This window comes from Crocuta crocuta, unplaced genomic scaffold (genome assembly GCF_008692635.1).
Source record: "Crocuta crocuta isolate KB4526 unplaced genomic scaffold, BGI_CrCroc_1.0 scaffold102, whole genome shotgun sequence".
Classification (NCBI taxonomy): domain Eukaryota; kingdom Metazoa; phylum Chordata; class Mammalia; order Carnivora; family Hyaenidae; genus Crocuta; species Crocuta crocuta.
The window spans coordinates 693662-720503 of NW_027530019.1; the positions used below are offsets into that span (position 1 = coordinate 693662).

Here is a 26842-nt window from a genome sequence, read left to right on the forward strand (position 1 = left end):
AGAAAGAAAGAAAGAAAGAAAGAAAGAAAGAAAGAAAGAAAGAAAGAAAGAAAGAAAGAAATGAATGAATGAATAGCTACTATCTCTGATGAACATAGATGCAAATATCCTCAACACAATTTTAGCAACCTGAATTCAACAATATGTTTCTAACAAAAATGATTCACCATGGTCAAGTGGGATTTATTCCAGGGATGCAAGGGTGGTTTGTAATTCATAAATCAATCAGTGTGACAGATCACATTACCAGGAGAAATCATTACCCAAATACCCATTACAGTGATTTTGATATGGGTTAACTTAATGCTCAAAGCATAAAAATAGTCGCCGATGAACACACTCTTTTAAATTAGTCCCTTCTCGAGGTCAAACTTTCACTTTTTGCAGGCGACATGATACGCTACATAGAAAACCCACAGATTCCACCAGAAGCCTACTATAACTGATCCAAGAATTCAGCCATGATGCAGGGTACAAAATCAATGTACAGAAATCGGTTGCATCTTTATACACCAACAATGAAGCAACAGAAAGAGAAATCAAGAAACGGATCCCATTCACAATGCACAAAAAACCATAAAATACCTAGGAATAAACCTAACCAAAGATATAAAAGATCTGTATGATGAAAACTATAGAAAACTTATGAAGGAAATTGAAGAAGACACAAGAAATGGAAAAACATTCCATGCCCATGGATTGGAAGAATATATATTGTCAAAATGTCATGACTACCCAAAGCAATCTACACATTCAATGCAATCCCAATTAAAATTGCACCAGCATTCTTCTCAAAACTAGAACAAACTATCCTAAAATTTGTACGGAACCACAAAAGACCCCGAATAGCCAAAGTAATATTGAAGAAGAAAACCAAAACGGGAGGCATCACCATCCCAGACTTTAGCCTCTACTACAAAGCTGTCATCATCAAGACAGTATGGTCTTGGCACAAAAACAGACACANTATAGCAATTTTTTACTCGACACATCCCAAAGGCAAGGGAATCAAGAGCAACAATCAACTATTGGGACCTCATCAAGATTAAAAGCTTTTGTATGGCAAAGGAAACAATCCTTAAAACTAACAGGCAACCGACAGAATGGGAAAAGATAGTTGCAAATGGCCTATCAGATAAAGGGCTAGTATCCAAAATCTATAAGGAACTCACCAAACTCCACACCCAAAAAAGAATCCAGTGAAAAAATGGGCAGAAGACAGGAACAGACACCTCTCCAAAGAGGACATCCAGATGGCCAACAGACACATGAAACGATGCTTAGCATCCCTCCTCATCAGGAAAATACAAATCAAAACCACACTGAGATACCACCTCACACCAGTCAGAGTGGCTAAAATGAGCAAATCAGAGAACTCTAGATGCTGGCGAGGATGTGGAGAAACAGGCACATTCCTACGCTGTTGGTGGGAATGTAAACAGGTGAAGCTCTTGTGGAAAACAGTGTGGAGGTTTCTCAAAAAATTAACAATAGAACTCCCCTATGACCCACCAATAGCACTGCTAGGAATTTACCCAAGGGATACAGGAATGCTGATGCATAGGAGCACATGTACCCCAATGTTCATAGCAGCACTCTCCACAATAGCTAAAACATGGAAAGAGCCTAAGTGTCCATCAACAGATGAATGGATCAAGAAGATGTGGTTTATCTATACCATGGAATACTACATGGCAATGAGAAAGAATGAAATCTGGCCATGTGTAGCAAATTGGATGGAACTGGAGGGTGTTATGCTGAGAGAAATAAGTCAGGCAGAGAAGGACAAATATCATATGTTTGCACGTATAGGAGGATTAGGAGGAACTTAATGGAGGACCATGGGGGAGAAGAAGGGGGAAAATAGCGAGGGAGAGGGATGGAGGCAAACCATGAGACCCTCTTGAATTCTGAGAACAAACTGAGGGCTGGTGGGGGTGGGGTTGAGGGGAAGGGGGGTGATGGGCATGGAGGAGGACACTTGTTGGGATGAGCACTGGGTGTTATATGGAAACCAACCTGACAATAAACTATTTAAAATATAAAATTAAAAAAAACAAGAGAAATAATTTAAAAAATATGTAATCATCTCAATAGATGCAGAAAAAGCATTTTACAAATTACTAAATTTGTTCATGATAAACACTCTCAATAAACTGGGTGTAGGGGGAACATACCTCAACACAATAAAAGCCATATATGAAAAACCCACAGATAACATCATACTCAATGGTGGGAAACTGAAAGCTCTTCCTCTAAGATCAGGAACAAGACAAGGATGTTCACTTTTGCCACTTTTATTCAACATAGTAGTGGAAGTTCTAGCTCTAGCAATCAGACAGAAAAATAAACAAGTAAATTAAAATCATCCACACTGATCAGGAAGAAGTAGAACTTTCAATATTTGTATATAACATGATAGTATATATAGAAAATCCTAAAGCCTCCATCAAAAGGAATTTATATTAGCAACGATAATTTGGTAAAGGTTACACAAAATTCATATACAGAAGTCTGTTGTGTTTCAATACACTATTAATGAAGTATTAGAAACAGAAATTAAGAAAACACTCTCATTTACAATTTCACCAAAAATAAAATACCTAAGAATAAATTTAAGTGAGAAAGTGAAAAACACATATTCTGAAAACTACAAGATACTCTTGAAAGAACTGAAAAGGACACAATGGAAAGATGCATCATGCTCACAGATTAGAATATTTTTTAAATGTCCACACAACCCAAGGCAAACTACAGATTGAATATAATCTCTATCATAATAGCAATAGTATTCTTCACAGAACTAGAAAAAATAATCCTAAAATTTATATGGAACTACAGAAGACCTCATATAGCCAAAGCCATCTTGAGAAAGAAGAACAGAGCTGGAGATACCACAATCCCAGATCTCAAGATACACTACAAAACTGTAGTGATCAAAACAATATGGTACTATGGTGCTGAAATAATAACAGACACCTAAATCAATAGAACAGGAAAAAAAGCTCTAAAATAAACCCACAACTATAAAGTCAACTGATCTATGACAAAAAAAGCAAGAATATACTGGGAAAAGATAGTCTTCTCAGTAAGATATGATGGGAAAACTGGACAGCTACATGTAAAAGAATGAAACCTGGACCACTTTTTTTATACTATGCACACAAACAACAAAATTTAAAGACCTAAATGTAAGGGCCACCTGGGTAGTTCAGTGGGCTAAGATTCTGACTCGATTTTAGCTCAGTCATGATCTCAGGGTTTATGAGGCTCCGTGCTGACAGTGAGGAGCAACCTGTTTGGGATTCTCTGTCTGCCTCTCTCTGTACTCATATACTCTTCCTCTAACCATAAATAAATAAATAAGTAAGTAAATAAATAAATAAATAAATAAATATTTTATTTAAAAAAGACCTAGAGGTCCCTGCGTGGCTCACTTGGTCATGATCTCATGGTTCAATGAGTTTGAGCCATAAATCAGTCTCTGAGCTGACAGCATAGAGGCGGCCCTTGGATCCTCTCTCTTTTTCTCAAAATTAAACAAACATTAAAAAGGAAAAGATCTAATGTTAAACTTGAATCCACAAGCCTCCTAAAAGAAAACATAGACAGTATTCTCTTGGACATCAACTTTAACAACATTTTATATATCTGTTTCTTGAGGCAAGGAGAAAAAAAGTAAAAATGAACTATTGGGACTACACCAAATAGCTTATGCACAGCCAAGGAAACCATTGACAAAACACCAAGACAACCTACTGAAGGAGAGAAGATATTTGCAAATGATATATCCAATAAGGGGTTAATATTCAAAGTATATAAAGAACTTGTTTACTTCAATACCAAAAGCAAGTGACCAAAAGCAATTGAAAAAAAATGAGCAAAGGATCTGAATAGATATTTTTCCAAAAAAGACATACAGATAGCTAACAGACACATGCAAAGGTATCCTATGTCACCATCCATCAGGGATAATCTGTTGGGAGCCATCCTGAGCCCACTAGTCGAGAAAACTGGTGAGGTTAAAGCAAGTTATCACAGTCTCTTGCTAACCAGATGATGACTGATATCCACCCTCACTCAATTATTTCTGCTTGAGCACTGACCCCCTAAGGTACCTTGTTGATCAATATCAGGAGTGACTTATCTCCTTATTCTGGCCCCAGTATGATGATTGCATAAAGACACCAAAACTGACAGGACAGAGATGCCTGCCTGGTGATCAGAAAGAATCTCGGGGCTCTCACTCCGTCCCTTGCCAACACAGTCCATCCTTCAGAGATCCCTGGACCCGGCCGGAGCTGGACTCCAGCAATAATCAAAACCACAATGAGATATCACTTCACACCAATAAGAATGGCTGGTATTAAAAACAAGAAATAATGAATGTAGGTGAGGATGTGGAGAAAAGGGAACCGGCATGCACTGTTGGTAGGAATGTAAGTTGTTGGAGCCACTGTGGAAAACAGTATGGAGATTCGTCAAAATTTAAAAATGGAACTACCGTATTAACCAGTAATTCCACTACTGCATATTTACCCAAAGAAAATAAAAACACTAACTTGAGAAGATATATATATCCTTATATTTAATGCAGCATTATTTACAGTAGTCAAGATATGAAAGCAACCCAAGTGTCCATCAATAAATGGACAAAGGAGTGGTATACAAAGATACCCACACACATAATGGATTACTTGTCCATAAAAATGAATGAGATTTAGCCATTTGCAACAGCATGAAAAGACTGAAAAGACTTTGTGCTAAGTGAAATAAGTCAAAGAAAGACACATACCGTATGATTTCATTCATATGTGGAATTTAATAAACTAAACAACCAAGCAAAGGAACAAAGAGAGAGAGAGAGGCATGGGGTGCCTGGGTGGCTCAGTTGGTTCAGTGTCTGACTTCTGCTCAAGTCATGATCTCATGGTTCATGAGTTTGAGCACCATGTTGGGCTCTGTGCTGACAGCTCAGAGCCTGAAGTCTGCTTCAGATTCTGTGTCTCCCTCTCGCTCTGCCCTTCCCCCCACCTCGCACTCTGTCTCTTTCCCTCTCTCAAAAATAAACATTAAAAAAAAGTAAAGAAAAGAGAGAGAGAGAGAGAGAGGCAAACTAAGAAACAGACTCTTAACTATAGAAAACAAACTTAAAGTTACCAAGGAGGTGGGGGTGGGAATGGGCTAAATAGGTGATGGGGGTTAAGGAGGGCCAACTCCTTAACAACACCAGATGATGTAGGAAAGTGTTAATACTATATTGCAAATATGAAACTAATATTACACTGCATGTCAACTGGAATTAAAAAAACCTAAAAAATGATGACAGTGACAAAAATCAAATGAACATACAAACAAAAAACATACCTTGTATCTCTTCTTAAAAATATTATTTATTTACTTTTGAGACAGGGGTAGAAAACAAGAGCAAGGGAAGGGCAGAGAGAGGTAGACAGAGGTTCTGAAGCAGGCTCTGTTCTGACAGCAGGGAGCCCAATGCGGGGCTTGAACCCATAAGCCAGAAGACCATGACCTGAGCTGAAGTTGGATGCTTAACTGACTGAACCACCCAAGCCCCTCTACCTTGTTTCTCTTAAACAAAAAGAAGACACTAATGATTGTGAGTGGAGGTGGGTGGGGAGATGGGTGAAATGGAAAAACATATTAAGAGATACAAACTTCTGGCTATAAAATAAACAATTCATAGCGATGAAAAAAATAAAGCACAAGGAATAGAGTCAATAATATTGTAATAACATTGCATGGGAACAGATGGTGACTACACTTCTCCAGGTAAACACTGAGTAATGCACACAGCTGTCAAATCAATATTATACACCTGAAACTAATATAGCAATGTATGTTAATTATATGTCAATAAAAGAAGTTGTAAAGTATTTTTATTAAACATTTAGGAAACACCTGCCATATTAAACAGCATAGATCATTTTAATCCATTTCTTTAATAAAGAAAACTCAATCTGCACAAAAGGACCTTGAAAAAGTAAGTAAAAAAAAAAGGCACAGTATATTTTTAAAAAGTAATAAAACTAAGCTCAAATACATTATCATAAATGTAAATTGACAGAGTCCACCTTTAAAAAGACAAATTCTCATATTGAATTGAAAAGTTAACTCTGTGAGGGTTGCCTGGGGGGCTCAGTTGGTTAAGTGTCTGACTTCAGATCAGGTCATGATCTCACATTACATGGATTCAAGGCCCGCATCAGCCTCTGTGCTGACAGCTCAGAGCCTGGAGCGTGCTGTGGATTCTGTCTCTCTCTCTCTCTCTCTCTCTCTCTCTCTGCCCCTTGCCTACTCACACTCTGTCTCTCTCTCTTAAAAATAAACATTAAAAATATTTTTAATAAAAAGAAGAAAATTAAGCCTTGTGAGGTAGAAATAAAACACGTTAAGACTTAAAGGGCTAAAAATTTCTATCAAGGAAATATTGACCCTATCAATTTGGTATAGCTGTATTAATAGCATAGAGAACATATTTTAAAGAAAAAGCATTTTAAGACATTAATAAGATTACTACCAAAATTGAAAGAAAATTTATCAGGAATATAGAAGTCCCAAAANAATGTGAAATAGTCAATTAAATGCTAATCAGCAAATACATATTTCATGTCCTCTGAAAAGAATACAATGTAGTAACAACAATAAAGTTCATATGGCTTGTCTTTGGGAGAATAAAAAAACACTCTAAATTGAGCAGTTAAAATATTAATCACTGCATCATTAAATAATTATTTTTCTCTTCCTAAAGCTGTCATGGATACACAGGTATATATACTGTTTCTTCAGTTATTTTGCAAATATTCTTTTATATGTATGAAATAGGAAATAATAAAGTCAAAATTAGTGAGCTATATATTCAACTCAGTATGTTAGATAAGTATCTTCAGGGTAAGTACAGAGAATAGAAGATGAACCTAAGTAAGAAAAGAAATGTTAATAGAAAAAAAAAACCAGTATGGAGTCACCAAAACACCAGAGAAATCTCTTCCAGTATTGATTTAAAGAGAGAGAGAGAGAGAGAATACAAATAGGGTAAAAATGGCACAATCTTTTTTTTTAATGTTTATTTTTTAGAGACAGATTATGAGCAGACAAGGGCAGAGAGAGAGGACAGAGGATCTGAAGTGGGCTCTGTGCTGACAGCAGAGAGCTTGGATATGGGGCTCAAACTCAATCACCATGAGATGATGACCTGAACTGAAGTCGGACACAACTGACTGAGCCATCCATCTGCCCCAGCACAAACTTTTAGAAGTCATATAATTATAGGAAAAATTTGATGGAATTCGAAATTTTAAGGTGGAATAAAGGACAACTTTCTGGAAAACGTATAAATGATAAAAACTGAATCAAGAACAAATGTTTAAGGAACATGGATGGAACTATTATATTAAATTGATTCAGTAGTCAAATAACCATTCTCAAAAAATTTACACAATGGTTTGAGAGGCAAGATTGTCCATCTTTCAAGGCATAGGAACACTGACTGTACACAAATTATTCAAGAGTAACAAAAAAGACCGCTTCCCAACTTATTTTACAAAGCTAACTTATTGACGCCAAAATTGTTCAAAGACATAGTAAGGCATTTTAATTATGAACATAGATGCAAAAATCTTATGTAACTAGCAAACATCTAAAAAAGTCAAGGCCAAGAAAGTTTGAGTAATTTGCCCATGTTCCTAAAACTAGTAAATAGTAGAGCTCTATCTATTTCAAACCAAAGACCATGCTCTTGAAGAAGGAGAGATGCAGGGCCAGTAACAAGACTTACAAACAAGAGAACATCTTTCAGTTTGTGATTACTATGGATGTCCATCCTGGAATCTGACCCGCAGCTGCGAAGGTGACAGGGAGGCATGGGACTAACTACATACTCTAGAGACCTCATTGTGACTCCCTGTTCCTCTTTCCTCTCTTCCAGCCGCTCTGGCTGGCGAGACATTTTTTTCTTTTAATTCTCACAAACTGTGAAGAGAAGTATTATTACTTTTATTTTACAAATGAGGTGAACACATCTTAAGGAGGCAAAGAGTACTGAAAAGAAATGAATTCGCAGAGGCAATAAGAGGTAGAGCTGAAATTAAAATCCAGACCCCTAGCACTTCAGTTCTCAATTATGTGGTTTGAAATAGTTCCCGTTCCTGAACAGGAGTCAGAGTACTTGGCCATCGTGGGAGCCTGCAGCTTCCTGAGTGAACCACAGGCGCCAGACAGGTATTTTAACCTGCTTCCTAATTCTATGTCATCTTTCCAGTATTATGCTAGGAATGGGGCCGGGGTCTGATCTAATTATTCCCAGACCTAGTTCTTGTAAGTCTCTTTCATTGGGACCAGACCCTGGTATTGAGAAGGACCTCCGCTCATGGAGATAAATCATACTTCATGAGAACTGACAGTTTTGGAAGCAAGCCAGTAGACCAGCCTCCTAAACATAGTTAGATATGAATAACTAGTGTAGAATAAGGAGGGTTCTAGAATCCCTTTCAGGCTTGGTGATTTGCATTCCTCGCTCTACTTGAGTGCCCCATAACCCTCATTTGACACTGTCAATTGAAATACGCCCACCTTTTAGAAGCATTTATTATGACCTGTAGCAACAGGGAGTCCAAAACATGGTATCTCAGCTCCCCTCTCACTGCACTGTAAGCCTCATGATGGCAAGGATTTTTAGCAGAGTTCTTCACTGTCACATTTCCAGAATCGGAAAAATGCCTGACACATAATAGACACTCAACTTACTGACTTATTGAATGGTTTTACTCTGATGGCCCCACTGATGGGGCCTAGGAAAGTACGAGTCTGTAAAAACAAGCAACAGCAGGGTACTATAGTGTCCGGAATACTACTGTTGTAATACATGGATACTAGAGTGTTACCGCTTCTTGTGTCATTAGGCCAGAGAGAGATGTTCAGAAATGATGGTCCTTAAGGGCTTTTGAGAGTGAGATTTCAGCCTTAACAGCTCTCTGTGGGTGAGTTGGAATTGGTGATGGATGGGGGCACCTGGCATTGCTTCACCCAGTGCTCACAGGGTGGCCACAGAGGTGGTGCTGGCTGACCCACTGTCATCTCACATCAAACTCTAGAGTTCTTTCCTGCCTTGGAAGAGATGACTGAACTTTTTATCATACATCTCTTTAATTAAAATGGATGCGCTACTTGGGGCGCCTCGGTGGCTTAGTCGGTTAAGCGTCCGACTTTCGCTTAGGTCATGATCTCGCGGTTCGTGGGTTCGAGCCCCACGTCGGACTCTGTGCTGACTGCCAGCTCAGAGCCCGGAGCCTGTTTCAGTCTGTGACTCCCTCTCTCTCTGACCCTCCCCTGCTCACACTGTCTCTCTCTCTCTCTCCTAGAAATAAATAAAAACATTAAAAAAAAAAAAATGGATGTGCTACCATGTAGTATTTTCTACATGGCAAAGCCGTTTTCCTTTATGTAAAGGACATGTATTTCATGTTTTCATATTAAAGGTGCCTAAGAAGACTTTCAACACCAAAAAGTGGGAATTAGTTGCTTCAGCATTTATGTTAGTTGCTGATGTAATGACTTAATGCGACAGCTTGTCAAGAGTGACATTTAATAGGCCTGTTGTGCAGAAGTCATATTTCATTTACTTTTTGAGATGTGGGCCCCAGGGAAATGGGCTTTATGAATTTTGGAGAGAGCTGATGAACTCTATTCATCCACCCAACACCCACACAGAAAAGTCTTTTACATAGCTCTTGTGAAACTAGAGAAATACAATGTAAGCTTAAGTGGATGGACAGTAGATCAATGACTAATTTAACCATAAAGTGAGGGTGTGCACCCTACCTAGGGCTGCAGAAGATGTAATAGCATTCTTCTCATTTCTATTGTTTTCCTATTAACTTTTCATATGAATTAATATTTGTGGTTCAGACCAAATACTCTCTTTACAAAAAAGGAATAGTGTAGGAGTTTAATGATAAAAACTCTTAACCTTGATTACTCCCTCAAAGGTCTAAGACTAGACACTTCAAGACCCAGCAACCAACATGGTGCTTTTTCATATACCAAAGGATGTTTAATTTCTTTTGTATCCAAACTATACTCAAATATTACATGGCATCACAAATCTAATAGATAAGAATAAGACTCTTAGGAAGCAAATTTTTTAGTCCTTTGGCACAATAGAATACGTTTTAATTTGCTGTAGCACCCAGATATTCAAATGGACATATTTGTTTTGATGATATGTACTGGGCTGGGGAGAGTTTGGGATAGAGATTTAGGAAACTAGCTTTTGGGTTCAAGATGACAATGACAGGAAGAAACTGTGAAATATACTTATAAATAATGGTGTTAAATGCCAAGTGTATAGAGATTTATAGCAAGTAGTATCAGTGGCAAATTTTTTATTCTATAGGAATGACAAAGTCCTTTATATTCTATAGGACTGTAGGAGTGACACTATATATTAGTTCTCCTAAGGGAGGACACATAAATTCTCTCTAATAAAAGCCCAATACAGTGTCTGCGCAGGAAGGAATTACCATGGCACAAAATCCACTGCACATTAGAATCACCTGAAAGTGTTGAAAATCCCCTTATACCCAAGCCACATCTGAAGCCAATTAAATCAGAATCAATAGGAATGAGACCCAAGCATCTGCACAGTTTGAAGCTACCAAAGGTGACTCTAATGAACCAAATTTAAGAATCCCTGACCTAGATATTTGCAGCCTACCTCTGTTTTATAACCAGTTGGTTCTTTAATTCAACAAGAATTTACAAAGTATCTACCATGCGTCAGACAATGGACTAAGCAATAGTGGTAAAAGTATTTAACAAGAGCAACAAACAAGACAAAATACTGCCCTCAAGAAAGCAGTCTATAAGGAAAGGTTTATGCAAATTAATAAAATTGCTTACAAAAATATTAAAACCAGCAGCTCGTATTTATGTTTTACTATATTTTAAGCTATGCCAAGTGGTAAAAATGTATCCACTCCCTTAAAATCTGCCTTATAACCTCACCATACATATGACAAAAATCAACTCAGAGAAATTAGATAAAATGCCGACTGTAACAATGCTAATTTACTGGTTAAGATGGGATTCACCCAAGCAACCTTCACCCCTGCTATACTACAGTATGGAGGTTGTGATTAAACGCTAGAAAAGCTCAAAGGAGGAAACTAAAAATTCAGTCACAAAGAAAGATGTTTGGGACAAGCCTCATAAAGAAGGCAAAATTTGAATCATATAAAAATATACCCGAATTTTTCTCAAGGGGAAAATTACAGGTAAAATGCATTAGGATGGAATAACATTTGTAAAGATGGAGAGGTGCATGTGTATTTGATCAACAGAGGATAATTTGTATGGTAGTGAAGCTGAGGTTCAGAGGAAATTTGTTTAGGGTCAGATTTTCCCCACATTGCCATTTCTGGAATTTTGGAATCAACATTAAAACTGAGTGGCTTGATCAGAATTGCTTTCCTCTGGACTATGATCAAAACATAGTAATCGACTCTGCACCTACCAGTTCCTCATTGTTAAGAGATGTCCTAATGACCATAGCCAGGGAGAGTCCAGATTTCCGGGCAGCCAGAGTCTAAAATAAAGAGAATCAGGAGTTATTGGCACATGAGGTGGCTGCTGAGCACACACTGTTCAACAACATGTGAAAATGTAAGAATACAGAGTATCACTGTTCGTGTTTTAGTCAACAGACACCTGCCATTTTCAGCAGTCAGCTAGCTCATCCAGAATGTGGAATCATGGAACATTAAAAATCCCATTATATCATAAGACCCAACCCTTACATTTTATGGATGGGAAAACTGAGGCCCAGCAAGGCTGACTGGTCAGCCCTAGGTTTCTAGGCTAGCAAGAGGCTTCTGGGACTTTGTATTTCCCCAAGGTGATCATGATCACATTCCTTCATAAAACACGGACACTGGTAACAGATGATCTGTGTGATGGCCTTGAATCACAATTAGTGTTAGATGATCCTTGAGTTTTTCACAGTTCCCTCGAATAGTCTTTCATACCTAACCAGTCTATTTTTTCTGAGTGTTAATTTTATCAAGTGGGACCACTATACCAGATTGGTTTTCTTAACTCAATGTTGGTAACATAGGTGATTTTAAATAAAAGTCAAGTCCCTTTAGTTTCCCCACCATAAAATAGAATCAGTATACTCTCCTACCTGAAACCTGTGTTATATAGTATACTCAGCAGTGCTGTAGAGAACTTCAGAAGCCAGAAGTTTTAGATGGAAATGTTCAATGTTATCCCATTAGGAACAAAGGGAAGTTACAACAGAATTTTTTACCTGGTCTTAAATCTATCTTCTTGGAACTACAAAGCCATAAACTCAGATAAATGTTGAGCAATCCTCAGTGAGGAAGTCACCATGCATCCATCTCCATCCCTCCCATATAAACCTATACAGGGATTACCTCCAAGGAATTAGCCAAGATGATCTTCCATCTCTGACAACTAATGTCCTTAAAATTATGTTTGCATTGTATTTTTGTCTGTATTTGTACTTGTTTTGTATATAATTGTGTGTATCTTTCAGAATTGAACTAGATGGTAAATTCTGGCAGAACCCTTATTTCTCAGTATTCTATCTCTTTGTATTTCCCCATCTTGCCCTTTTTTTTATCCCTTGAGTAAGTGCAGTGTACAGTAAGAAGTATGGAAAATATTAAAAGGAAAATCACTTACCATGGCCTGAAGATTTCATGATGTCCAACAAAGTATATATAATTAGACAAAAGAAAGGTGAGAAAAGAGTATAATGATGTTAAATAAATCTAACACTTTAAAATAATGTCCACACTATAATGGCAGAAATCTGAGCTACACAGACACAGCATTACTTTTCAGTAAATATCTTTGCAATCAGTATTTTCTCTTTCCTAATTTAAAATTAAAGTGATGGATTTCAGACGAAGGTTTTCATAGCAAAATTAAAAATTACTGGTATAAGAAATAGTATAATTGTTGCAAAAAGGGAAATTTCTATTTCTCTGGGATAAAACATTTTCATGCCATAAACTATTAAGAATTTGCCTCCAGAAAAATGTGGAGACAATTTGGATAATAGAAAAAATCACTCTGTTTTCTGGCAGGGAAGGTATTTGTTTTGCACAATCTAATGTGGACCATTATCAATCCTTTGCACTTTTAGGTGGTCCTCAGCATACTTTGTTATAGGAGAGCTTGAGTTATTGAGTTATGTTCAGGTTTAAAGCAGTTTTAATGACTTGGGAGCTGTAATTTTCTTCAGAAAATCACTTATTAATGTGATTAGACTTGATCTTAATTAAAGAATTGGTTAATATTATCTACTGCTTTATAAAGTAGTAAAATCCACTGAGATAAGGTGAAGAAGTTCAAAACAAGCCTCCAAGTGCCCATTAAACTTGTGGTCCTTTGCAACATTGCACATATCAAAGCCCAGTTTTAGCAGCTCACTTAGCATGCTGTGTGACTTCTATTTGCCCAATTATTATGCCATTTTAACCCAGTTTGTAATTTCAACTAATAAAAAAGGTGCCAAGTGGTGTCTTGCTGTTTCTGTCAGTAGAACATGCAACTCTTGGTCTCAGGGCCATGAGTTCAAGCCCCATGTTGGAGAAAAAATAGAAAGTTTTTAAAAAAAACAAGAAACATCAAAAGGTTAGGGTTATTTATCTAATAGATTTTAAAGAAAATATAAATGCAACACTTAGTAGAATCCAGTTACTTATACGTATTATTCTGTGAAACACAGATACGCAAGGCACTGAATTATAAAGAAAAAGGCAACACATACAATCAAAGAGAATCAAACAGGAGTGCCTTACCACATCTCGGACAATAGGCAAAGTTTTCTTCCTGCGGAGATCTGGCATACTGTCAATACCATAAAGTCCTCGCCCAGCCCTGAGAGAAGAAACAGGAACGATTTCAATGGGAAATGGACTTCCTTTAAGAAAAAGGCTGTAAAAAAGATTAAATGTATACCATGATTTTCAACTGGTTCACAAAATAGGAAAGATCCAAGCCTCTAAGACCTCACCCAGTGAAAAGGAGACTCTAGCTACCCAAGTGATCACTTGTATTCTTGGATAGCTCTATATATTGAAACTCTAGCCTGACTTGTTTGACACCTTCTTTCTCTGTGAGGATCACAGAGAAGATAATACAAAATTGTTAGTTATATGCAACTTCATATTTCTAGGAAGAAACGGAATCAAACCATTTATGCACCAAGTTTTGTCTGCAACGGCCTAAGAATTATTTGTATTTGTAAAAATGTCATTCTTTTTTCATGGGTTGCATCTTCATAGATTAAACTCCAAACTGGTATCTCAAAGAGCCATAGCGGCATTTAAAGTATTTATAACAACTCTTATACAAGAATTTTTGTTTTTTGAAATTTATTCCAGGGAAAAACTCCAACAATAGATTTGTTATGCAATGATATTCACCGCAACATTTCTTCTTTAATAGCAATACAAACTAGGTAACCTAAATATTTATGGAATGAATTATATTATCCAATGGGAAGAATACAATAAAGTGACTAAGTTAAATATATATGTCTATAAGTGAAAAAATATTCATAATAAGTGAAAAAAGCAAGTTTGCATTTTAGTAAGTTTAGTATTATACTGTGTTACATGTGCTTATATATGCACAGAAAATACCTAGAAAGATATTGAGTTGATAACCAGAGTTACCTCTGAGGAGTGATACTGGGTAAAGAAAAAGCGAATATTTTCACTATGTTGTAAATTTGATTAGTCAACGCTGTCATAATAAGCATTTACCATGTTTGCAAAAAAAAAAAAACTTCTTAAAATATATTCATCTTTGTTTATTAAAATAAGTTTAATACATAAAATTGGTTTTTGTTGGATCTAAGCTAGTCATTTTATATAACCACAATGTACTCAAGTCACTGACAAGAGCTTCCCCTATGCTCAGGTGACCTACCCAACTATTGCTAAACTCTAGCTTATTAGAGTCAGCTTTTCCACCAGGAAGACACAATCCAAAGGCCAGGGTGTTAGCTACGCATGTCTGCCAGTTAACAGGCCACAATAGCTGATAACAGATTATCAGCATCTCACAGTCCCATTTTCACTGACACAGAGATGGCCTCTTTGTTCTTAGCTTAACAAAGGGAAAATTTGCCTTACTGGATTTTTTTTTAGGAGCCATGATCTTAACTCAAATACTTCTAGCTTTATCAATCACTACGTTAATGATCTTGAATAATTCATTATCACACAACTCATGTGAAAAAGTAATAAAAGTAAAATATCAATAAAGACAGAATGCCAATAAATATTAAGATTATGATTTAGATGTTTGAAAGTGAGGATAAAATTCAGTAATAAATGTGAATATTAAAGCCACTGCACATGAGGAAGGAAGATGTCAATTTTGAGCCAAATATTTTCAAGTTCATGAACTTCACCTAAAAGTTTTTGTTTAGATCACAGAATATAGAAAAAGGATAATAGTGTGGCAGAGATCAAGACACATGAAAGAAAAGGAAAAGGAGAAGCGATAGGAGGAATACAGTACATGTGGGGAAAATGACATTTGAGAGCCTGTCCAGCAATGACTCTATGAGAAAAGAGTTTATATAGTTTCCATCATTATCCAGAACAAGTCCAACTGATACTCTGTAGGCTAATGGCACAATGCCAGTCAAAAAACAAGATTAGGATCGCGCGCGCGTGTGCGCGCGCACACACACACACACACACACACACACACAATCGTTTCAGCATGCTCTTATAGAGTGCAAGAAACGGCGTATCAAGCAGAGGAAAAGGGCAATGAAATCTTTTTTCCTTCTCAACACCTGTCTTCAGAAAGCGAACCAACTACCCCATTGGTCTACCTTTTCACTTCACCCCTATTCTCTTTCCATATTCTTCTCATGCTACTTCATGCTTGATACTGCCACATCCCAAACATCACATCCATAGACAAAGGGTATGTAAGTGGGTTTCAGGAAGGATCTTTTGAGTTTCATTTGCTCCAGTCTAAGGCTTGGATTCCTAGTGGTTTCCATTTTCTACCTTCTGTGAAGAGAATAGTGACATAAAGCATAACTAATAAATGTCTTGCTACCACATTACATGGCAATCATACTAACTAGTTGCCTCTGAATGTTTGGAAATGTTTTGACTGCTAAATAATGTGACTTAAACAACTATGTAAAGAAACATTCAATTCTGACAATGCTTGAGAAAGTGATTTATAAACTGTAAAATGTAATATATTCATGGGTTGTGTATTTTCTTCCTCTCGCTAATGATTTATGTTTTCCTTCTCAAAGAACTTAATTCAAATTCCCAAGAACACCTAGAATTTTGAGCAAACTTCTATACTCACAAGTTCAAGAGTCAGTTTCACACACACATTTTCTTGGGTCTTAAAGATCACCTCTTTGCTTGTCTCATTAGAGCAGAGAGCCAAGGACCTAGGCCAAACCCAAGCATTATGGAATAATGAGGCCAAGTTAAAAACACAGATCCAAAATTTATATCTGCCTTGAGTTTAGTTTCATGAGGTCCATATTCTGTAATTTGTAAAATCTGTAATTTGCAATAAAAATCTTCTCTTAATCTTTAGCTTCAAAAAATGCTCAAAATCGGGGCTCCTGGGTGGCTTAGTCGTTAAGCGTCCGACTTTCGCTTGGGTAATGATCTCGCGGTTCGTGGGTTCGAGCCCCGCGTNTACCTTTTCATTATTACTATGTTTGTATAACCATATATTTTCATTGGCTTATTCATCAAGTAATAATAAAACTTTTCTTATAAATTTGAGTATTTAAAAGAAAAAAGAAGGTTCCCTAATGGCCTTACCTCAAGAGTGGTGTTTGGTGAGTACTGTAAAGTTCTATAAAATGTAAGACATTTTTGTAATATTTATTTATTTCTTGTGAGTGAGCAAGCAGGGGAGAGATGAAGAAGGAGAGAGAATCTTAAACAGGTTCTAGACCCAGCCCATAATCCAATATGGGGCTCGATCTCAAGGCCATGGGATCATGACCTGAGATGAAATCAAGGAACAATTAACCGAATGAGCCACACAGGCACCTCTATAATATTTATTTAAAGTGTTCCTTATTGGTTTTGGTGCAACAAAAGGGATTGACTCCTGGATTTCTTTTTCTGCTGCTTCATTATAGGAATATAGAAATGCAACAGATTTCTGCACATTGATGTTGTATCTTGAGACAGCTGAGTTCATGTATTATCTCCAGCGATTTCTTGAAGACTTTTAGGTGTTCTATGGAGTGTCATGTCATCTGCAAATAGTCAAAGTTTGACTTCTTCATTGCTGATTTGGATGCCTTTTATTTATTTATTTATTTATTTGTTTTGCTGTCTGATCGCTAATGCTAAGACTTCCAGTACTATGTTAAATAGTAATGCTAAGAGTGGACTGTCCTGTTTTGACCATAGAGAAAAGGCTCCCAGTTTTTCCCCATTGGGGATGATATTAGCTGTGGGTCTTTGACATACGGCCTTTATGATATTGAGGTATGTTCCATCTGTCCCTACTCTTTGAGGGTTTTTATCAAGAATGGATACTCTATTTTCTCAAATGCCTTTTCTGCAATATCATATGGTTCTTGTCCTTTCTTTTATTAATGTGGTGTATCACACTGATTGATTTGGGAGTACTGAACGACACCTGCAGCCCAGGAATAAATCCTACTCAATCATGTGAGTGATTCTTTTAATGTATTACTGGATTTTATTTGCTAATATCTTGTTGAGAATTTTTGCATCCATATTCATCAGGGATATTGGCCTATAATTCTACTTTTAAAATATTTTTAATGTTTATTATTTTAGATAGACAGACAGACAGACAGAACATGAGCAGGGAACAGGAAGAGAGAGAAGACATACAGAATCCAAAGCAGTCTCCAGGCTCTGAGCTCAATGCAGGGTCGAACTTGCAATCAGGGAGATCATGATCTGAGCTGAAGTTGGTTGCTTAACCAACTGAAGCAACCAGGCACCCCAAGGTAATTTTCCTTTTTAGTGGAATCTTTGGTTTTGAAATCAAGGTAGTGCTGGTTTCATAGAATGAGTTTGGAAGCTTTCTTCTATTTCTATTTTTTGGACCAGTTTGAGAAGAATTAACTCTTTTTCAAGTGTCTGGTAGATCCCCTGGGAAGCCATCTGGCCTACGACTCTGGTTTGTTGGGACATTTTTGATTACTGATTTAATGTCTTTTGCAGGTTATGGGTCTGTGCAAATTTTTTATCTTTCTTTCTTACTTTGTGAGTTTCTATGAATTTGTCCATCTCTTCCAGATTGCTCCATTAGTTGGCATATAATTTTATACAGTATTCTAAGTGTCTGTATTTCTGTGGTATTGGTTGTGACCTCTCCTGTCTCATTCATGATTTTATCTATTTGAATCCTTTCTCTTCTCTTTTTGATACGTCTGGCAATAGGTTTATCAATTTTGTTAATTCTTTCAAAGAGCCAATTCTTAGTTTCATTGATCTGTTCTACTATTTTTGTTTTTATTTTTCTTTCTGTATTGTTTATTTCCACTCTAATCTTTATTACTTTCCTCCTTCTGCAAGCTTTCTCCTGTTCTAGCTCCTTTAGGTATAAGGTTAGGTTTTGTATTTGGGAACTTTCTTGCTTCTTAACATGGGCCTGAAATGCAATATATTTACCTCTTAGGACCACCTTTGCTGCATCCCACAGCTTTGGACTGCCATGTTTCCATTTTCATTTGCTTCCATGTATTTTGAAGTTTCTTCTTCAATTTCCTGGTTAACCCATCCATTCTTTATTAGGATGTTCTTTAACCTCCATGTGCTTGAGGGCTTTCCAAACTTTTTCTTATGGTTGGCTTCAAGTTTCATTCTGTTGTGTTCTGAAAATATGCATGGTATGACCTTGATCTCTTTGTACTTGTTGACAGTTGATTTCTGGCCCAGGATGTGATCTGTTCTGGAGAATGTCCCATGTGCACTTGAGAAGAATGTGTATTCTACTGCTTCAGGATGAAATGTTCTGAATCTACAGGTTAAGTCCATTTAGTTTAGTATGTCATTAAAAGTCATTGTTTCCTTTTTATTTCCTGCCTAGGAATAAACCTATCTAAAGAGGTAAAAGACCTGTAGTCTGAAAACTACAGAATACTTATCAAAGAAGTTGAAGAGGACACAAGGAAATGGAAAAGCATTCCATGCCTATGGATTAGAAGAACGAGCATTGTTAAAATGTCTATACTACCCAAAGTAATCTACACATTTAATGCAATCCCTATCAAAATACCACCAGCGTTTTTCACAGAGCTAGACTAAACAGTGATAAAATCTATATGGAATCACAAAAGGCCCTGAAAACCAAAGCAATCCTGAAAAAGAAAAACAAAACTGGAGGCATCATGATTCCAGATTTCAAGCTGATTACAAAGCTGTAGACATTAGGACAGTATGGTACTGGCACGAAAAGAGACACATAGAACAATGGAACAGAATAGAAAACCCAGAAATGGACCCCAAACTATATGGTCACCTCATCTTCAACAAAGCAGGAAAGAATGTCCAATGGAAAAAAGACAGTCTCTTCAACAAATGATGTTTGGAAAACTGGAAGGCGACATGCAGAATAAAACTGGACCACTTTCTTACACCACACACAAAAATAAATTCAAAATGGATGAAGGACCTGAATGTGAGAGAGGGAACCATTAAAATTCTAGAGAACACAGGTAGCAACCTCTCTGACCTCAAAACCACAACTTCTTACTAGTCACATCACCAAAGGCAAGGGAAACAAAAACAAACATGAATTATTGGGACTTCATCAAGATAAAAAGCTTCTGCACAGTGAAGGAAACAACCAACAGCACTAAAAGGCAGCCTAGAGAATGGGAGAAAATTTTTGCAAATAACACCTCTGATAAAAGGTTAGTATCCAAAATCTATAAAGAACTTATCAAAGTCAACACCCAAAAAACAAATAATCCAGTGAAGAAATGGGCCAAAGACATGAATAGACACTTCCATAGAAGTGTAAGCATCTAGATGCTTACAGGCACGTGAAAAGGTGCTCAACATCACTCATCATCAGGGAAACAGAAATCAAAACCACAATGAGATACCACCTATACCTGTCAGGATGGCTAAAATAAAACAACACAAGAAACAATAAATGTTGGCAAGGATTCAGGGCAGGAGTGGAGTGGGGAGGAGAACGCTCCTGCACTATTGGAGAGAATGCAAACTGGTGAAGCAACTCTGGAAGTTCTTCAAGAAACTGAAAATAGATCTATCCTACAGCCCAGCAATTGCAGTATTAGGCATTTACCCAAAGGATACAAAAATACATATTCAAGGGGGTACATGCACCCCAATGTTTATAGGAGCAGTATCAACTATAGCCAAGTTATGGAGAGTGTCCAAATATCCATCAACTGCTGAGTGGATAAAAAAGATGTGGTATGTCTGTGTGTATACATATATATGTATGTACTCTTCATGTATTCTACACATATGTATACATATTACACATGCATGTATGTATATGCATACACATACATGTGTGTGTGTATATACACATACGTGTATATAGATACATACATACATACATACATACACACACAGGAGTATTACTCAGCCACCAAAAAGAATGAAATCTGGCCATTTGCCATGATGTGGATGGAGCTAGAATGTATTATGCTAAGCAAAATAGGTCAGAGAAAGACAAATACCACATGATTTCACTAATACGTGGAATTTAAGAAACAAAACAAATGGACATATGGGAAGTGGCAGGAGAGAGAGAAGAAAGGGAAACAAACTGTAAGAGACACTTAATGATAGAGAACTATGAGTTGATAGAGGGGGGGTAGGTGGGAGCTGGGCTAGATGGGTGGTGAATACTAAGGAGCTCATTTGTTGTGATGAGCACTAGGTGTTTTATATAAGTGATGAATCACTGAATTCTACTCTACACTGAATTCTACTTTAACTAACTTAAATTTAAATTTAAAAAATAGATATGTTCCTAATAGAGAGATCTGAGATTAAAATAAAAAAAATGGTGAAGACTGGAATTATCAGTAGATAAATACATCATTGACCTTCCAGACAAGAAGTCAAGTTCATTGAGCTAGGCTCAGTGATGAAGAGGTTAGAGAGAGTCATCAAAACAGGCAATAACAGACAAACTCTGAAGGTGAAATCTGATTGTAAGAAAGCCAACAGTCTAACTTCAGCCCTTTTTGGTAGATCTGATTTGATTAAGCTGTTGCTAACCACTGCCAGCAAACTAGCTACCAAGAGTTAATATTTATGTGGTGTTTACCAGCAGCCATGTATAATGCTAACAATTACAGCCAACTGTTACATACATTACTACATTTTATTCTCAAAAAATCCAATAAAGTGTAGGTACAATAATTTCCATAATATTATAAATGAGGAAATAGATTCACAGAATTGTTTGGAATTATTTGCAAAATCGCTAAGTCATAGATAGCAGTGACTGGATTTGAACCCCAGCTCAAGGGCTTATTATATCCTACTGCTCATAGGATTGGATCATTCCATATTTACAACAATAAGCTTACAATTAACCCCACTTTACTTTTAATGAAACTGCAGTTAGGCAACTTATCCAGGCCTAGAAGTCTATGGCGGAGCTTGATTTCCACTGAAGGACTGTCTTACCTCAAACCCCATGTTCTTTACACACATGCACTTTTCTTTTTTTAGGAAGATGTAAGAAGTCTATACCAGCTGATCTAGTGTTCTTACCATTATTTGAAAGGCTGTAAGTGTATTCCAAGACAGTATTATCTTCAGATCAGAAACCCTGTATCACTGTATAAAATAGTCCCAATCCTCCCAAAATAGTCCAAATCCTCCCCAAATAGTCCCTCTTTGGCTATTCAAGAGTTCTTGTCAGGAAAAAGGAGACTTTTAGACCACAGACATTACAAATGGGATGAAAATATCAGACCTAAGGAAATATCTGGAAAGTCGATCATCATGTAAAATTTACAAAATGTATAAAAATCCATAAAGTGTAATGTCTTCTAATTCAATATTGTTCTACACTACACAGTCTATATTTTTCATAGTTTTATTTCTTAGTTCTTTGCACGATTATAAAAGGGATTTACTGGGGTGCCTCAGTTGGTAAAGCAACCAGCTCCTGATTTGGGCTCAGGTTATGATTTCATGGTTCATGGGGTGGAGCCCAGTATCCGGATCTGTGCTGACAGTGTGGAGCCTGCTTAGGATTCTCTTCGCCACATCCTCGCTCCTCCTCCCCCTCTATTTCTCTCTCAATAGAAATAAATATTAATTTTTTAAATAAAAGGAATTTACTGAGTTTAATAAAATCTGAGCTATGAAAGTATATTGCTGTATGCATTGATTCAGGTTCAGTTAATCATCTTGTTACAGAACATACCAATACAGGTTATCTAAAGGATATACACCCTGCAAGTGTTAAAGAATCTGATATCTAAGATTGAAGACATAAAAGCTGATTTTAATATATATTAATTATCTTATTCCAGAATCTGATAACATTTGAAATGTATACAGATTGGAAAAGAAATCAGAGAAATTACCAAGAGAGTATCAAGCAGATTTACCGAAGGTAGTACCTTCTGATCATGGGATAAAGGTGTGTTATTTCCACAAGTGGGTTGTTGATGGTTAATTGATAATATTCATAGACTAGCTAACTTCCATTAGAATTCAGAAAATTAGTAGACTCTGTTTATATGTCAAGGAGTTGTTAAATTAATTGAAGACTAAGTCTGAAAAAAAAAAGAACCCAAAACAAATCACAGTGCTTCTGTTTATTTCTGTGTTTCCAAGACAATTATTGGGCAGGGCTGTGTAATTAATCTTTTTTACCATTATGGAACACTAAGCCTACGTAAAAGATTAATAATGAATCGTTCTAAATCCCTCTCCTGTAATACAGCTGTATTCTCTTTCTGACTTTTAAAAACAACTCTTTGTATTTATTTACTTAATGGTGAACATACAGCAATCATTTTTATTTCCTTAATACTATATATTTTACATATATTTTAACACAATTTTCCAGATGATCATATCAATTTTATTTAATTATTCAAATGCTGCTTATTAAAATGTCATTCAGAATATTTTCTCTTCCTCTTTTTTCACCTTTTTATTTTTATTATTGTCAACACTGAATGAGTGTTTGTGTCTGTGAAATTGACGATTCACTCTCCACATCCAATTAACCACTAATTCCTAAAGATATTTTGATTCTATATTTCATCATAATTAAAACACCACCTATTAAAAGATAAAGCATTATATATTTCTCTAAAAGGGGAAAAGCAAAATTAACCTCTGATATCATGATTTCTTAGCAAGTAGCCTTTGTGTACTTATTTAAATGGCCCTCTTAAATCAGCTTCATCTGTGAAACCGATCTGGCATATATCAATCATATTTTTCTATACATGAAAAATATAAACAAAACGAATTGTTGTTCCTTAAGTTTCTCATTCAGAGTCCAGCTTTTCAGAATTACTCTTCAACTCAGAATTATCAAGGTCTTTGACTTTTTCCAAATTATTGTCTTTTAAACTATTCAAGTCAATGCCAGTGAGGATGTGGCATTATATAAAACAGTGCTTCATTACTGTCTCTCTTCTTTCAAGAAATGGGCAGCTAGGGGTGCCTGGGTGGCTCAGTCGGTTGAGTGCCCAGCTCTTGATTTCAGCACAGGTCAGGATCTCACAGTCTGTGGGTTTAAGCCCCACAATGGGCGCTGCACTGACAGCTAAGAGCCTACTTGAGATTATTTCTCCCTTTCTCAAAATAAATACACACGTAGACATATATATATACATATATATAATAAAAAATATAACATGTTGTAGAATTGATAAAATACAGTAGTTTGGCATCTCCCACCTGAGCCTCCATATTGATAGGCTCTATTCCAGGTCTTACTATTTTAGCTCAACAGTAACAACAGTGACAATAGTGGTTTTTCCTTCTAGACTATAAATGTAAAAATATAGTTTTCATATTCAATATCCCTTATTAGTTACAAGATATATAACAAATCTCTTTATATTCCAGTAAGGTATGATTGCCCCTCTGGTCTCATCTCCTTTGATTTCTCCCACTACTTTCTGGTTCCAGGCATCCTGAACTCCTCTGTAGATCCTGAGGGGCAATACACTATTTCCCCACTCATCTATTTTCACTCTACCATTTCCTCTACTGGTACTTGCCTCCTTGCTGAGTGGCATAGGCTCACACGTACCTACCTTCCAAATGAAATGTGAACCTAGCACTCATGGACTTTCAAGTTACCTCCTCTCCATCACAAACAATTGCACTTCTCTGTAACCTCAACATCAGAGATTCTCACTGGGAGCGGCTGGGCAATGAGTAGGGGAGGAGTGAGGAAAACCATGACTCCTAGCTTCATAGATGGGCTTCTCTGCAGTTGTGTGGGTTCAAAGGTAAATATTGGTTACTAACAGAGGATAACCTACTTTTTGGTTGAACTGAAGCAGGAAAACATTTTTTTATTTTAATTCCAGATTAACATACAGTGTTATATTACTTTCAGGTGTACAATAGAGTAGTTCAACTTTCATCTATTACACAGTGCTCATCAAGATAAGTATACTCTTAATCCTCTTCATCTATTTCACCCATCCACCCCCACCTCCTCTTTGGTAACCACTACTTTGTTCTCTATAATTAGGAGTGTTTTTGTGTGTGTGTGTGTCTTTTTTCCCTGCACTTTGTTTGCTTAGTTTCTTAAATTCCATATATGAGTAAAATCATAAGGTATTTGTCTATCTTATTTCTCTTAGCATTATATTCTCTAGCTCCATCTATGTTGTCGCAAATGGCAAGATTTCATTCTTTTCTATGCCTAGATAATACTGCATTACGGTGTGTGTGTCACGTGCGCACACGCATGTGTATGTACACATACATGTGTATACACACACCTATATGTATGTATCTCACATTTTCTTTATCTATTTATCTAACAAGGGACACTTTGAGTGCTTCCATAATTTAACTATTGTAAATAATGCTGCTGTAAACATAGGAGCAAAGCAGAGAAACTTTACAGAACAGTTGTTCTAAGTCTTCTATCATAATGCCGGTAAAAGTACATTCTGTTTGTTTGTTTACACAGATGTACCAACTAGAATACATGTTTAAAAAAATGACAAATCTCACTGATCTCCACCTCTCTAGAGCAAACCCTGGTACGTAGCAGGGAAAAATAAAAAGTAGAGGTTCAAGTGAGTAGGCCTTGACAACAAAGAAATTAGACATTAAATAAACCATGGTCTTGGTTTTAAAAAGTAAGATTCTTATCTTTGAAATAATTCCTGGAAAGAGCAGGAGCAAAGCCTGATGACCAGGGAGAAAGTCAATGACCTCACACTGAAGTGAGTTTGCAGGAAAGATTTTTGTCAAAGGAAAGTAAGAGCCTCGTTACTAGACCAGTAATTATTTTTTAACCTATATCTATCTCAGTTATATGGAAAATGGAATAATTATCTTCCTTGTGGCATTTTTGGGAGCACTGAGATTACATATATAAGAAGATTATACATTATTGGTAGTAATTAATTCATTATAGACTTCTGTAGATGGGAACATTATTCAGGTTGACCAAAGAGGTGCTGCCTCACTGCTGCCCTAGGGCTATTTATAGTCCTCCAAACCAGGGAATAGATTACTAGCAATGTTCCTGGCAGAGAAGAAGCTGTAGGTAGCTTTCTACATGAAGAATGAAAGAAAAAGAAGGGTAGAAATCCCAAGTAGTGATTATAGTCTATGCTGTACTGTGACTCAGTTTTGGTCTAGACTTCTTTCGTCTGCTGATCCCATTTTATTTAACACCTCAGCTTTACAATGATGCATGCTGGCTGAGATTATTCCCTGTCTCACGTTTATCTACAATCCTGGTCCCAGCTATTTAACTTCCTGTCAGACAAGGATCTCACAGATGCCCCAACCAAGTTCATTTTTTTTCTCTTAACTTTAATCTCTGGAAAACACTGCTTTTATCTTCACAATTTTCGAAGGCTTGTCTCAAAATGGAAATAAAATGGAAAGCATTAAGCTCCTTCTCAATACTAATCATTGCAGACTCCTCCATCTTCTCTTCATTACCTCCTGGACTCTCTTAACTGTGGCCATAAATTAGAATGTTTGCTGTTATTGGAAATCACCTTTAAACTACTCTTGATGGACTCTTTGGAAGGAACTATGCTAGCCATGATCATGCTCTCAATAAAACCACTGTAGCTGTATTTCCTCTTACCTTGAGTGATCACTAACTCTTTGGTTGAGCAAGAGATGAAATAATTGGCTTGAGTTTAGAGGGCATGATTGTTGTGTTTTTTTTTTTATAGAGGGCATGATTGTATGACAAAAATATAAAATTATGTACAGTGGGACAATACTGCTAACATCTGAGAAGAGGAAAATGAGACATCAATAGGGTACAAAATATTCATATCTTCCATCTCTTGCTTATTCTGCCATGTATTAATAGCATTAATGTATTAATACATTAATAATAATGTATTAATAATAGTGAACTGGCATGTTGAATTGCTGGCCATTTTTAAATGCTTTCTCTGGCTTCTTTTCTCTCTTTTGCTCTTTCTCTAGTTCATGCGGTAAATTGTATACGAAGTAATTCCACTGAAGCAGGCAAGAAGCTTGTTTGTTCTACTGAGTGCCTACAACACTGAAACTGTCAATAAATAGTTTTTAAATGTTCTCGTTATTTCCAC

The 26842-nt window shown here is 36.6% G+C and overlaps 1 protein-coding gene across 2 annotated transcripts in view; it reads right to left on the reverse strand.

The window, feature by feature from the left end:
• UNC13C (unc-13 homolog C) overlaps nt 1–26842 on the reverse strand; it is a 558456-nt gene that overhangs the window by 349885 nt on the left and 181729 nt on the right. Inside the window, exons 4-6 of one of the 2 annotated variants that reach the window (XM_077764313.1) lie at nt 13851–13929; nt 12727–12732; nt 11534–11605 (exon numbers count right to left, since the gene is read on the reverse strand). In XM_077764313.1, the coding sequence (XP_077620439.1) occupies nt 11534–11605; nt 12727–12732; nt 13851–13929 (157 nt within the window). The remainder of the gene's footprint in view (nt 1–11533; nt 11606–12726; nt 12733–13850; nt 13930–26842) is intronic. The other variant, XM_077764311.1, reaches the window with a different exon arrangement.